The 14,850-nt window shown below is 40.9% G+C and overlaps 1 protein-coding gene across 1 annotated transcript in view; it reads left to right on the top strand.

The window, feature by feature from the left end:
* The window catches only part of SLC35F1 (solute carrier family 35 member F1), a 244,956-nt gene extending 231,331 nt beyond the window's left edge, over positions 1-13,625 (top strand). Inside the window, exon 8 of the mRNA XM_051615587.1 lies at positions 9,513-13,625. Coding sequence (XP_051471547.1) covers positions 9,513-9,737 — 225 coding nt within the window. The 3' untranslated portion in view covers positions 9,738-13,625. The remainder of the gene's footprint in view (positions 1-9,512) is intronic.
* Positions 13,626-14,850: the final 1,225 nt, after the last annotated feature.

The following is a 14,850-nucleotide window of genomic DNA, read 5'->3' as shown; positions in this document are numbered from 1 at the left end:
AAACAGAGCTTTCTCTCTTATCTGCTCCAAAGCCTAGACAAAGTGTGTGTCTGCTAACAATGCATGGAATTTGCAAATCCTGAAAAATGCTTGTTGTATGGAGCATAGCTTTGATTTCTGAGGGACTAGGAAGGGCTGTGGTACCTCAACATATACAAATTCATCTATAAATTCACAGGTAGGAAAGGAAAATTATTTGAGCTAAAGATATATGAACATATGGGTGGAAAATGAGACTGCATAAATTTGGACTAGAAATTAGGGAAATTCTTTCATTGTCATAGCAGGGAGGTTCCAGAGCAGTCTTCAGATAGTTTGGAGAGCAGTGAACAGAAACCCTAATGATGCTTGCAGGAGGATGGGATGTATTTGCCAGATGAAATATGTGATCTCACTGTATGCAGACCATATTGGGCGGGTTGGATTTGACACCTTTGGACATATTTTCCATTCTGATTCCCTCATGCACCTGTCTGGTGAGTTGACTCAGTTGAGAACTCTTGGAGCTCCTAAAGTTTGGCCTCATATTGCCTGCAGCAAAGGCACAAGACCATGAAAGACACTGATAAGAAGCAACCGTGGCACACTCCCTCCAAACAGCTTACAGAGTCACCCATGGTAAGGGCAACTGCAGCTGCATATTCCTTGTTTCACAGGGTAGGAATGCTTCCCATTTGCATGACTGAGATAGAAGAACACCATTCTGGGAGAGCACTACTACAGGAATATATTATTAGATTCCACAGAAAAATAGAAACCAAGGATCCAAAATGAATCAATTATTGCAGCCTTGGATTTGAACACACAACACAATTAGCCTCATATAGATTAGTAACCAAATACAGTAGACAGCTTCTACTATATTAAATACTTACACACCAAACCAGAAAAACACATGGCAACTGACAGCTTTTAGAGCAAACCAACAAAGAATGCTGAAATGTAAAAATGAGGAGGGGAAGTTGTTTTTCTTTTCTACAAGTGTTTCTGTTGTGCTTCTCCTTTTTGTATTAAGAACATTTAAAAGGATAACTGCTTTACCAGTGTCTTGCCAAGTGACTGATAATGAGAAATGAAACCCCCTAATCCCACAGTAAGGATGCTCACAGCAAATTAGAGCACTATAATATAGGTGTTTTAACTTCACATAAAAATCTCTTTCATATGTAGATAAGATTAAAACAGATTGCAGGACTCATTCTACCTTGCACTTTTTAATTAGAAAAAACTGCTGGTACTGCAGGGGTACTGAACACAGGCTCATTTTTTTCTCCACATCTGATGGCACAGGCAACAAAGGGAAGCAGAAGAGGATGCAGCATTCCTATCTCTCCTGGCTTCCAGGAAAGGAAAAGAAGCCGTTTCACACAAACATTTTGCCCTTGCAGGCACGTATTTAGAAAAAGGAGCCTATTATGATTTATTTTCAAATTATACCATTTGAGAAGCATGAAATCATACAGATATGTGCAAAACCAGTATTTGCCTTTCAACTGCCTACATCAACCTCAGAGATTTTTCTCCAAATGTTTTCTCTATAAGTTTATTTTATTCCACCAGTAAATTCTAGGAAAACTCTGAAGGTTACCAAATTTTAACAGAATTTGTGGTGACAGTTTTACAGTAACCCCCTCCTCCTTTTTTCACCCATATAGACAATCTAAGAGCTTAGGACTTTCCCCACTCACCACTCTTACCACTCTCTTATCAATGTGCCCTTCAGCAAATACCATGCAAGGGCTGAAAAAGAGGGTGCTGTTATATGACAGAAGGCATGAACCACTACCTATAGTAAAACATGCAAACAGTAGAACAGGATCATTGAAAATCAACTGGAAAATATAGAAAATGTGTCATATGATTACCTCACATCACAATTTCTATGCAACATTTGTGATTCAGTATAAGCCATAGCAATGGGCAGCATTTCATCCAAGTTAGAGCACATTGAGGATGCAAGCAGGCAGCAGGAATTGAGGAGTATGGCTGTTCTCTCATGCATGAAATGACAGAAGCAAAAAAACTTCCTTTGGCTTCTTTGTTTTCACCAAATGTCAGTGAGGCCGATGTCAGATTTTCACTGTTGTTGAAACAAGACAGATGTTTCTTGCTTTGAATTCTGGCTGGCAACAATGATGTGTTGAGACATTCCCTTCAGCTCAAACCTCCTTCATCCAGTTAAATACTTAAGTAACTGCCAGGAAAGAAAAGAAAAAAGATATGGAAGAACTAGCTACAAATTTCACTTTGCATCCCAGCTGTGTTCTGGGGGCAAGATAGGGCCTTAAGTAATCACTCAAGGAAATATCACCACAGTTCACCTTGGAAATGCCTGGAGATCATTAAACTGTTAAGACAATGCAATCCTGCTGGTAGGGGACATACTCACTGCCCAGAAGTTACCATCATTACTGAAGATATCCAGCACTCGTTTGTACCTTTCTTAGCAAGAGGACCAACACTTCTTCTTGGGTATTCAAGCTTCTGCATTTGGAGAGCTGAGAAGGCATGCTAAACCATATCTCAGTGGGCTGCGTCCCTCTAGGGGTCTCTAGATTAAAGATCTGAGAGAACTGGCAGGACATATAAAGGTTCAGATGGATGAGTTTTATCTGTTCAAATGCAGTCTGGGAAATTCACAGCAACCCTTATGGTGTTTGGTGCTGTTTGGGTATTACAAAATACTGCAATTTTACAAAATGCAGTATTAAAAAATACTGCATTTCACTGTTGGTGGTCGCCCCAATTTCCATTGATGATAAAGATGTATCACCACCTGCGTAGAGCTTGATTTAGCAGTATGTTTGGAAACATGTTTACTTATCCCTAGGAAGGATTCTGCCCATAACTCTCACCTGGGATTAGTGATCAACCAGAGGTCAGGACTTTATATCTCACTGTTGAAGGTAGATAGCCATAATCGAGGCTGAACCATCAGCAGATCATTCTCCCAATAAAGAGCAGGGCAGAGTCTGTATCCCAAAAGGAGCATCCTTTTTCCCCCGGTAGGAAAAAACAGAGACATCTTCCTCACAGGCTGGGACAAAAATAGTCAGCAACAGTTTGAGTCACAGTCCCAGCCTCAGACAAATTTGTCCAGATCCTCATGGATCTGAGCCAAGGGAGTCACCAGGGAGCACTGTGAGATATGACTAGGATGCTGGATCCCATTCCTATTAATGAAGTCATATGTCTGTAATATCCAGCTATGCAAGTGAGAGCCCTGTGTGAGTTCACAGCTCTCAGAGCCCCCCCTCTTCCCAGTACTGCTGCTGGCTGGAGGGTGTCTGCATCCCACCGCGCAACTTCTGCACTCGGTCGCGGTCAGCTTCATTTGCTGTGTTGGAGGCGAAAATAGAACACAGTGTGAAAGGAAGCTCAGTCTCTCCATCAAACCAAGTGGAAATGTCTGTCTGCTATGTAAAAGATAATGAGAGAAATTTGGTCTTGACTCCCTTCGCTCAGCCCGTTCAGGTGCTCATGTGTGAAATTACCCAGGGGGGTAAAGACATAAATCGGTGCAGGAGCTCCTGTTGGTCTTGGCGTTGATGGGCTGTGCAGCTTATGCTGCAAAGTGAATTAGTTTGGAAAACAGACCCTCTGGCTGGAATAAGATGTTGATGGGAATTGCCTGTCTGGAGAGCATGGAGGGTGTCAAAAGGAATAGAGGACTGATGAATTCTACGTTTTTGTCCCTTGTCATCAGTGCAATTCTGAGGAGATCACTTCCCTCTAAGATTTAAAATTTGGATTAATAGACCTGATTTCTTTATTTATTTTTGTCAAAATGTAGAGAATTTCTATAGGAGGTAGAGGGAAAGGTGGTTATTCCATTTCATACTTTATCCCTGAATATGTGAAACAGGACAATTCTAAATTTTCAGTCAGTCCTAATAAAAAAATTCCTTTTTAAGACTTAAAAAGCACAGTCAGGTTGCCATAGGCTAGAAGCTGGCCTTCATATTACCTACCAAGAATTTTCATCTACAGCTGCTGCTGTGAAACAGGAATGGAGTTAGAGTGATTCAGCTCCAGTAGCCTGCTCTGCACACTATTTCCAGTTCAATGGACCAGGTAAAAGAGAATTTGCATTTTCATAACCATTGTAATAGGGGTCACAATCATTACCACGATAGCTGAGTGAAAACCCAAAATTAGCAAATCACTGAGTTTCTTCATCTGTGTGGGCTTCTCTGCAGACTTGCATCTGTCTGGTTTTGTCACATTGGATATTGTTTTGCCCTGGCATCAGTGGTAACGTGGATGTGGACCTGTGTGACAGAACTACTTGTCTTCAGATCTCCTCTGCAGCAGTCAGTGCAGAAGAAGTTCCCTGTGTACTCTCAGCTGGCTAGAAAAAAGGACCATAAATGTGACCTCCTGTCAGCAGTTCTTCACAGGGCAATGGCCACAAAATTTCTGTAGTACTTTTCCTTACAGAGGCTTTTTTCAAAGTGTTTGCCTGATCTATGCAACATGTCACTTATCACGTCACCTCGCTGTGATACAGTGATTCTTCTGTGTCTGTTCATCCTGCTTTCCCCTCTAGATTCATGATCTGGGTCCTGGAGAACAGCTCGGTTTCTCCACACCAGGCATGGATTTACTGTCTTCTGAACATTTTTTCTTATTTTTTTTCATCTGCTCTAATATTTTTTTATCACTATTCAAGACAATGAAATCAGATGCACTGTTTGTTCCCCATCAAGAAGTTTATTTTGCACCTATCTTTCCAACTAGATTACTTTTAAGCACAGAAATTGAGAGTCAAAATAGTAGTAGTGTTTTAACTATAATGGCTTAAGAACATAGGAAAGACAAGTTTTGCACAGAGAGATAAGAAGTAGGGGATAAGAACTAGTGGGGAGTAAATGTTTAAAGGTTTCATAGCTTATTCTGGGTTTAAAAAACCAAAAAAATTTTCAGATGCCTATGTGTTGTTCTTCTTAATTTTAGAAATCTTCTTCCAAAATGCCTAATTTTTATTCACTTGGAACAAAAATACTATATAAAGGCTAAATTTCAAATGGGTTTTGCAAACTTTGTCCACAATTGTATATAACACTGTTGTAAGGTATTTTATTTTTAAAAAAACAACAACCAAACCCAAACAATCAAGAAAAAAAAACAAATCCAAACACTGCAGATATGTTTAGGTTCTGTTCTTTTTTAATGTAGAAGAATTTGTGCGTGGATAACAGAAGGTCAGACTGATTTAACCATGTATTTTCTTTATTTCAGTAAGGTCAGCTAGAATAGAGCTAGAGTTTATTTCAGTAAGGTCAGCCCTACTGAAACCTCAGCAGTGGTTTCCTGGCAGGGTTCTGCAGTAGCACATGTCGGAGCAAGCAGCAAGACCCCTGCTCCTGCAGCTCAGCCATCAGGTGCCACTAGCTCTTCTGCCAGGCCTGGCTGGGGGAATGCATTCAAGTACTCTATCCCTAAGGAACATCTCTTAGATAAATACCAGAAACATCCACTTACACAGAATCAGTGTTGGTTTTGATAGACTGAGCAAATCTTGTTATCTTGTTCTATTTGTCTAGGCTTTGCTTTGCATGTTTATTTTAAAGTTGACAGGCACCTAAGCTACTTTCACCACAGGTACTAAATAATGTCTAGAGAAGACCTGGTTTTTATGTTTTACTAATTTTTTAATGTTTGCAAATACCCTCGTGTATTCCATATTGAGTACTTTTGCTTCGGAAGGCATTTATAGGCATCCAGGTATCAGAGCCATGGTAAAATCTGTAAAGCTGATTTAACTATTTGGTTTGAAAACTCAGTAACTTTTGGAAGATGCCTCTCATGTCAGTGGTGAAATGTGAAATGTTATTGTAACTAAGACACTTAGTTTTTCTCTGCAAAGGACATCTCTACCTTCTCCTCAGAGGATGATACCCCTATTTTCCATTTTTATTCTGCATACCCATCTTTTTTCAGGAACTAAGTGTTACTGTCTCTTTTAAATGTGTAAGAAACTGAAGGTTATCTAAAGTTATTTTGATTCACAAAAGAAATTCATAGACTGAAACTCAAACCCAGGACTCAAGAGTGTTAGGTCAGATTTAATCACAAAATCATCTGATCTTTCAATAAATTACATGAGAAGCAAGCTTATCTACGTGTGTAACTTTGTGTGTAGGTACAAAATCTATAGTAAAATTATTTAGTGATCTAGAAACATGAAGGGGATTTTTTTGGTTGCTTACTCTAGTGACACCCATTGGCTAATCTGAGCTAAACAATTTCTGAGTGTGTTACCCTTTGAATAGTTTACAGTTACCCTGTTTAGCATGGAGGGAAGTGGGATTTGAAGAGATGTACAAACCTGGATATTTGTAAAATATTTTTTCTTGGAGGAAATATGTTTCTGTGCACATGAGAGATAAGTCAGAAAAATGAAGCACAATATCATCGTCAAGTTGCTTTTTAGCTAAAGAGAGGAATTACACACTTGCTGAGAGCCTGCAGTTTGGTACTGCAGTAGTGTAGAGGGTAGCAATGAAAAATGATCTTCCTTCACTTCATTGCTTAGAAATAGCTCTTCCTGCTGTTTTTCAGCATGTTTCTTTTGCTGTCTATTAATAGTGAATTTCAGCAGATGAGGTTTGCAGGTCAAGATAAGAAAAAACTCCTAAGCCTACATGTAGACATAGCAGTAGAGTGTGCCTGGAAATCCTACCTTCAACAAAATACAAGAAGTCCCCTCTTCAATAAAGTACAAAGATTTCAGCTAGAGTCTGAGGAACACAGTAAACAGAACAACAAATGTTGTATTTGATGGACCAAGTCTGCATCCTTTCATCACACTGTTGGATTCACTGCCATTCTAATAGGAGCAAAATACTTACTGATTTCAATGGGCTTTGAGTCAGTCTGACAGAGTACTGACAAAGCCCAGAGATTTCTTATATACCTGCAGTATATATATTCCTGCATTAACCTTACTAGCAACCTTCTACTTCAGTGCTGCAGAGAGCTGCTGCAAAGAGCTGCTGCAGAAAACAATTCAGCCTGAACCTTAACCTGTTTCTAAGGAAGGTAAAGATGGAATTGTTACAGGGCTGTCAGGTTCCAGGTCTTTTTACACCAGCTGTGCATAGATATTAAAGACGAAAGATTCACAGGCCTTTGTTTAGATTTCCCCCAGCTTGTCCAAACCCTTTCTCCCAGGCTGGAGAGTTGCTACTGGGGGTGAGACACTGCCATGGAGGGACTATTATTGGGCAAAAGAGGCCACTGGCAGGAAGTTCCTGAGAGAGGAATGAGAGGTATGGCCAGGAGAAGGGGTATATGGTAGAGCTGGAGCCACAAATTAAAGCAAAACTGAATTGGTTTTGGCTGAGCAGCTCCAAGAGCAAGAAAAAGAGCACATTTAGCAACTGGAAGCTCCACAGATTCCTCATAGCAGGACACAAGGCAATAAAAAATCTGGCTGGCTCTCTGGTTGTACAGTGCAGCAAGCCAACCAGCTGCCTGGGGTGAGAAATTCAGGCATAAAGTGGGAAGGAGGGACAGTGGAAAACTAGGGAACTAACTCCTGGCTTGGGAAACTCAATGCATTTGGCTCCTAGGTTTTGCTTTGGCTTAGTCATGTCCACTGCTGCCAAGTGGTACCCAAATCACATGCAAAGACAAAGTGGGGAGAAAGGGCTGGGGGCAAAATTTAACTGAAAATGGGGGGAAGAAGGGGCTGGAAATCAATTGGAAAATGCTTTGAAATTATTGACTTTGGTTTGATTGCCACATGGGGGAGATCTAAGCCTAAACCTTTCAGAGCTGTGGCACATGGAAGGAATCCTTCAGCTGATGCAAGGGTGAAGCTTGGCACTGTCTTTGTGGCTGGTGGGACAGCTGGATGATAGCATCAGATCATGCTGCCAGATGACACGTGAAGACCTGGTGACATTCCTGGGAAAAAGCAATGAACAGCTGATGAAAAGCAGAACTCTTCCTACCCTGTAATCTTTCTGACACATTTTAAACTTTCCCCATTATGGTCCTTTCCCTCTACAATATGCACACTAGCTGTGGAAAACAAAAACACATACAGATATATCACCGTGGGTTACATGTCCAAAGCTCTCAAACATACTGTGGATTCTGGAAAAAAAAGTGAAATTCTTCCTCAGGCAGGAATTGGATGCAGGTTTTGTAGGTTTATTAAATGGCAACAAATTAGCATCACTACAAAATTAGCTTAATTAAATGTTGCTTTCTCCACCATGATTAGTTCTTTAAAAATAAAAGGCAGAACACTAAAAAGCTTCCAAGATAATATAGCCCAGTCTATCAATTTTGTGCTGTGTTAAAGTGATCTGGAGGAAACAAACTGGCATAGTCAGGATTAAAAAACAGACCTGCAGACACATTTATGCAAAATAGTCAAGTGAAGCAGCTAATAACAGGTTGCAGCTGGTTGGTGTTCAAGTACGGATCCCTGACAGTTGCAGAATACAGGCACGTTTTAAAGTCCCATTAAATACAAATCAGTTCTATATCCTTACTAACAAGTTGGCGTTGCAGTTTGTCCTTCATGGCTTCTGACACACAGCATGCAAGAAGAGAATACTCGTAGTCTAGGACTGGGAGACAAGTTGTATGGTCTTAGAGGCATTTTTGTGTGCCTTATTGCAGGAACCCAGTATCTAAAGCTAACATCCAATGGTCTGTACTTTGAAACCTTTACATTTATCTGCATTGACTAAGATATTGCCAAAAAGGTTATTTCTGTTGTATTTTTAGTCCAGGCACACTGAGTCTGGATACGTCAGAAAATTCAGGCTGACCTCAGATCTAGTGGAGCAGTGTGCCCAAAGATGTATTCTTGAGCCTTCTGTTAGCTGCCCTCCATACATACTTTCAAACCTTGAGGTCAGCCCAGAGCATGTTTCACAGCTAAAGTTCATCCCATCCAAACTCATGCCTAGCATCTGCCTTCTCTATACAAGCAAGAGAAGCTGTAGGTGGGCTTTTAAAATCCGTTTATTAAAATGCATATTTTAAAAGTTTATGTGTTCTAAACGTTTATTTATTTTTATATTACCAACAGCATGTTATACATCCTGGACATGGTTTAGCTATAATTTGCTCCAGATTTGTCCACTACCTGTCAGACAACTGTACATTATAGTACCCCACACTGGAGCTAGAGAAACTTGGACTCAGAAAAGTGCTTGGCTTGTCTAAAAGCACAAAAAAAGCATCTTTGGATCTGTGACCAGAGCCCAGCTTTCCCAAGTTCCACCTGGTCAATATTAAGTATGACTGAGCCATGGGAAGGCACCAGTTAGCTGTTGGTTATGGAAGACAGCAGACTTTGTGGGAGCAAATAAACTTTCAAAGAGACATTACCATTAAAATTTGACATCCCAGGGATAAGAGGTTTGTTCTGTGTGGTGCGTGCCAAAGGAAGGATCTATGCCTAGTACCCCTGTCTGTGGGTGGGTCTTCATGAGCTCAGAATAACTGGTGCTGTGTCTAATGACTCTACTCCTATTTCTGCTTAGTTTTCAGGACTTTACTTGTTGTCATTCTTCACTATCCTTGTTGGGCTAGTGCTCTACTCTTCCACGTCCACCTACGTAGCCCAGGATCCTCGGGTGTACAAGCAGTTTCGAAACCCTTCAGGACCTGTTGTAGACCTGCCAGCCACTGGCCAGCTGGAGCCTTCGGTAACATACACCAGCCTGGGGCAGGAGACAGAAGAGGAGCCTCACGTTAGAGTTGCTTAAACCCAGGGCTGTTGATCACCTGCTGATGATTCAGTGGAGCTCGTATATCCATTATCTCTGTATTGTACATAGAGAAAGGTATTTACCAGGTGCAGTTACACCGGTGAGATGCAAGGTAGCAAATAAGGAAAGCTCATAAAAATACAAATGAATTGTGTGTTCATTGCAAGGAGATGCCAGTCCCTCGTTTACGATACAAGCAGCATGTTTGCAATACAAACTGCTGTCTATGAATCAGTTAATGTCAAACTACCTGTGGAAGGTATTCAATATATAAGCTGAAATTACAAAAATAAGTTCATCAAAGGGTGTGTCTGCACCCACTGAGAGAGATTACACCTAAGCCACATCAGTTGTGGAAAATCTGCCTTTTTACAGCAAACACACTTGTGCAGTCACTGTTAATTTCTCTCTAAGATTTGTTTGATTGCACAAAATAGATGGGTTACTCGTGATGGCAACACCCTGACGCATTTTTGCTAGTACCTTGGGATTTGGTGAGGGAAAGACAATGGATTCATTTTTGCTATCTGTCTAGTTGCCCTTTCTAGGTAATCTGTTCCATGAATCCAGAGAAGGGACAACTTACAATATCTGTCTCTATTCTAGGAATAGGTATAAGGCGAGTGTTTTAGCCTTTCTATATTTGCAGAAGTGAAGAACTCAAACATCGACCTCTCTATGATCCATGGCAGATTTCCTAGCAGCTGAGGTTCTGCATCAGGTGACAGGGAGTTAGTTTCTCTGTAGTTGTGACAACACAGATTTCTTACTTTTTAAATTTTAATCTGTAAAAAGAAAAACACGTTTTCTAGTTTCTTATGTATTATACCACTCTGTGGTAAGATGACGTCACACGGATCAGGACAGTTATTTTAGATGCTCAGTGCATTGAGGGCACCTTCTGCTGTTCCAGTTTGCTTAGTCTCCTGTGGTTCAATATTTTAACAATAGCTATTTAGAAATATGTGAGAGTTTTTCTGCCAAACCCCACAAATTGTAAAAATCAGGAAGATTAAGCGAGGAATTCATGAGCAGAAAGACTGGACTATCTGCTGGTGTTGCTGCAGTAGTGCTAAGGCATTCATACTGGCAGGGTGCAGCCAATTATTTTTCATTAACTACAGAACTAGCAGAAGAAGTCAGCAATTTTCTTACATTCCTGGGGACACAGGAAAATAGTAAGGGTGTGCTCCACAATTCTGCTCCAGAAGCCTTATCAGAATGGAGGAAATCTTAGTCACCATCACGAAAAATCCATCTCTGCCTGTATGCTCTTTTGAGAGCCCAATAAAAGGAAATCATTATTTCAACATCCATCATCCATTTTTAATTTAAAATTAAGGAAGGAGAGATGATCTTACATAGATAGGGTAGGGATCCAGGAGAGCTTAGTTTTATTCACAGATCTGCCACATCTCTGTGTGGTCCTGGGGCATGACTTGCCTTCTGTGTGGCTTGAGTTTCCCTAACTGTATATACAGGAATAATTATATTTTACCTACCTCACAGGGGTGCTACGGGAACAAGTTATTTTAAAATGCTTCAGGATCTTCAAAAGGAAGGAGTTTAAGAAGTACACAGTAATGCTGTAAAAGTGTGCACACATTCATCGTACTTGAAAATGGAGTTTATGGCAGAGTTGGTGAATGTTTTGCCTGTGGGCATTGAAGATGAATTTGATTTGAATGTTATTCCACTGAAGAATTCTGTCTCGAGCAAAAAAGTAGGCTTCATGTTTGAAAAATACAATTTACCATTTATATTTTTAAAAGAAAAAAAAAAATCAATCTGTACTGTGGAGATTAGAAAGGCCACACAGTTCAACCAAGCAGGACAGATTTCTATTGAGGTAACATGCATCTATCCTGCTTTAATATAGAAGGGAATTTCCTGAAGCAGACTGGAAGAAGTAGGTAAGCATAATATACATGAAGTGGCAAAAGTCAAAATACTATTGAACAGCAGAAGGATGATGTATCTTATTTTTAGTGTGGAGGAGCAGAAGAGGTGATTTCGGTCCCACTGTGTTTAAGCTGCCTGCCAGGGTCCTGCTGCAGCTGAGGAAAGGGTCTGCAGTATTGCCAAACCATGCCCAAAACTGGCATAAAATTCAGTTAAAATGGTTTGATTTCAAACTCATAACTATTTTTTATAATTATTTTTTTTATTCTGCCTTCAGTTTTATTTCATCTTTTTAGCATTCATCTTTCCAAGCTTCTTCTCTTAAACCACTGAGGATTTCAAAAAATAAAAGATTCCCACGGGGAAATGCAGCCCGTATTCTGGGGATATTAAGGAAAGTCTAAATCATACAGGATTCAAAGGAAAAAAAAAACTCAAAACTACACAAGAAAGATTACCTGATACTTCAGGGTAAGGTCTGTGGGGTTGAAGTTCCTGTGCATGGTCGGGTGAAGCCCTCATGCAGAGTGGCCAGCAAGCATCTGCATGTGAAGCCCTGGGAGAGCTTTGAGTTGAGATGGGCTTCATACATTCCTCAGGAGCCAGGGCTCTGGCCACAGCCACCATGGCTCCTTTGGGTACCCAGAGGCACACTGGTGGGCACCTGTCATCTCAGTCTATTTTGCTACCTTTTATACTGATTAAATACCTTTCTCTGAACATTAGTCCCCGTGTTGGTCTGAGAACCTCGAGGACTGTGTGCGTGTGTGTTTGTTTCATGTTTACAATTACTGCCTTTGCATAATTGTTTTGGTTAATTTCATTAATAGTATTTATTTTTAAGCCAAATGTTTGTAGTCCTTCCACCTCCCCCTCCTCATTTTTCTGACACTAACTTGTAGATGTTTGTTGCAGTCTTCTCAGAAACAGCTGAGCTGGAGGCTCCTCCTGGCCAGGTGACTGGGCTGGGAGTTTCTACATACAAGGGTTGCGATCCACAGGTGGCTGAGAGGTGCCATCTGAAGCACTTATTATAGGCTATTTAAAAGGCTCCATTGCACAAACGTGTTATGAATGTTTCGGCGTGTCCTCTGTGCCCAGCCACCATCCCCTGTGTTGGTCACACAGGAGGAGTTTGATGTGCAAAGTGCGGGGGATGCTTCACCGTCAGCGTCTCCCGTTACACCGGGTGGATACTTGGATTAGCACCAGTGTGCTGGTGCTGGATGGACCTCAAAGGAAATCAGTAGTTTAGCTTTACAAGTGACTGTGTTGACTGAAAAACTGAGGTCTAGTAAAGGAAAGGATAACTTTTACCAGCTTGTTTTCTGCAGCTGGAGACCTCAGCACACACCAGCAAAGGTTCAGCTCTCACCGGCAGCTACTTTCCGAGGACATCTCTGGCTCTGTGTAGCTCCATACCTGAACAAACTGAAACTCTGTTACACTGCTGACTCTGAGCAGCCCTTAGCAAGACTGATGTAATTTTCTGCTACTGGATTAAAACCTTCACTGGGAGACAGACCTTGTCTTTGTTCCAGCTATCAAGTTTCAAAACACACAAGGATAGACCAAGCAATTGAAAATTTTGCACCACTGTGTCATAAGAAGACGTTTCAGTGTATAGTGTAGAGATTGCTAACTTGTGCTATTAACATTTTGACAAGCGTGTAGTATCATTTTCTTTCATTTTTTTTTAAAACCATCTAGTATTCCTGAGCTAGCTACAAATACAAATTTTACCCCATGGGTAGGATTTTATTGTTAAATGCCATAATAAAGCACACTAATCTTGACAACACAGATGAAAATATGAACCAAAACCAAAACCAAGCAAACAAAATCCCAACCCCATATCCTGCATTGAAAAGCTGAACAAACCTTTCTCCATTTTGATATTTGCATGCACCTATATGGACTGGCTGTGGCAATGTAATGCCTGTATCATGTTTTCAAATAAAAAAATAAATGCTTTATGAAAGCAAGGTTGTTAGTTTCCTTGCCTGCTTCCTTTTTGCTTTCTTAGCCTAAAATGATTTTTATGAAGTCTCGACAGCAGGGCATAATTTTTTCACTGTACGGAGGACTTCTTTCCCTTATGAGGTGGTTAACCTACAACTTACAAAGTGTCTAAGCAGAGGTGCCATTTAGGCACCCTCAGGTATCTTGCCTGGCCTCTCCTGTGGCTCCAAAAGGATACGGGGTCTCCTGTGTACCCTCTCTCTTAATCTGCCATTCCCCTATAGCTAGCTCAGGTATCCTGATATTCACTGCCATCATTCAGACACAAAAATCACTCCCCCACTGCCCTCCAGAAATGATTAAACAGTCTGGAATTACTCTGGGGCAACACACGTGTATGATGCTGAAGGGCTTATCTGGCAGAAGGTACTGAGTGTCTGCAGCTGCCTTGCCCAGACCTGTGCTGCAGCACTATTCCCAGCAGCATCCTGAAACAAGAAAAGGATGGAAACAAAAACTAGACATTGGGGAGAAAAGGCGTGTCAGGAGCAGCACAACTGAGGAAAGAAAGAAAACAAGTCTTTGGCTTGTTTAATGACCAAATGGGAAGAAAGGAAAGAAAGATCCTGAGTGTGTGAGGGCAAGGGATTTTTGTGAACATGGGTTCACTTCTTAGAGTGTTTGCCACCACATGTATCTGTCCATCTCTCTTTGTCTCATGTCTCTGCAGGAAACCTCACAACGGTATCTCTCACATACTTCATTGCTGAGAGTAAAAATATGGAGTGTAGTCTGGTGAGTTCATTTCCAGCCTTTCCCTGCACCCTAACTGTACGTAGCCCCAGACACCACAAAGCCAGCAGTGTTGCACCAACATGCTGGTATCTGTCTGATTTTCCAGTGTGAATGTTTCCTAAGTTATCAAGAGCTCCAGAAACTCAGTTAGTGTGCTTGGCTTTATCATGCTAACTGCTGATTCGTATTTTATTCCAAATCTGCTGAAGAGTCTCTCTGGCACTACAAAAATCTTTTATTGGCTGGCTAGAATTCAGCCTGGGTGCTTGAGTCATAGGAATAGTAATTGCTTGGCATTACTCTAAAAATAGACCATAAATAGGCATTAATGGCTCTTTCTGTGCCTGTATCAAACATGTTTCAACACTGAAAGATACTCAATCGCTTAAAACTACCACCAGTCTCCCATTGGTTTTGTTTATTTGGAAATACTTCTCTAAAATACTAGGAA

This window comes from Apus apus, chromosome 3 (assembly GCF_020740795.1).
Source record: "Apus apus isolate bApuApu2 chromosome 3, bApuApu2.pri.cur, whole genome shotgun sequence".
Classification (NCBI taxonomy): Eukaryota; Metazoa; Chordata; class Aves; order Apodiformes; family Apodidae; genus Apus; species Apus apus.
This window is presented reverse-complemented; position numbering and strand designations above follow the sequence as displayed.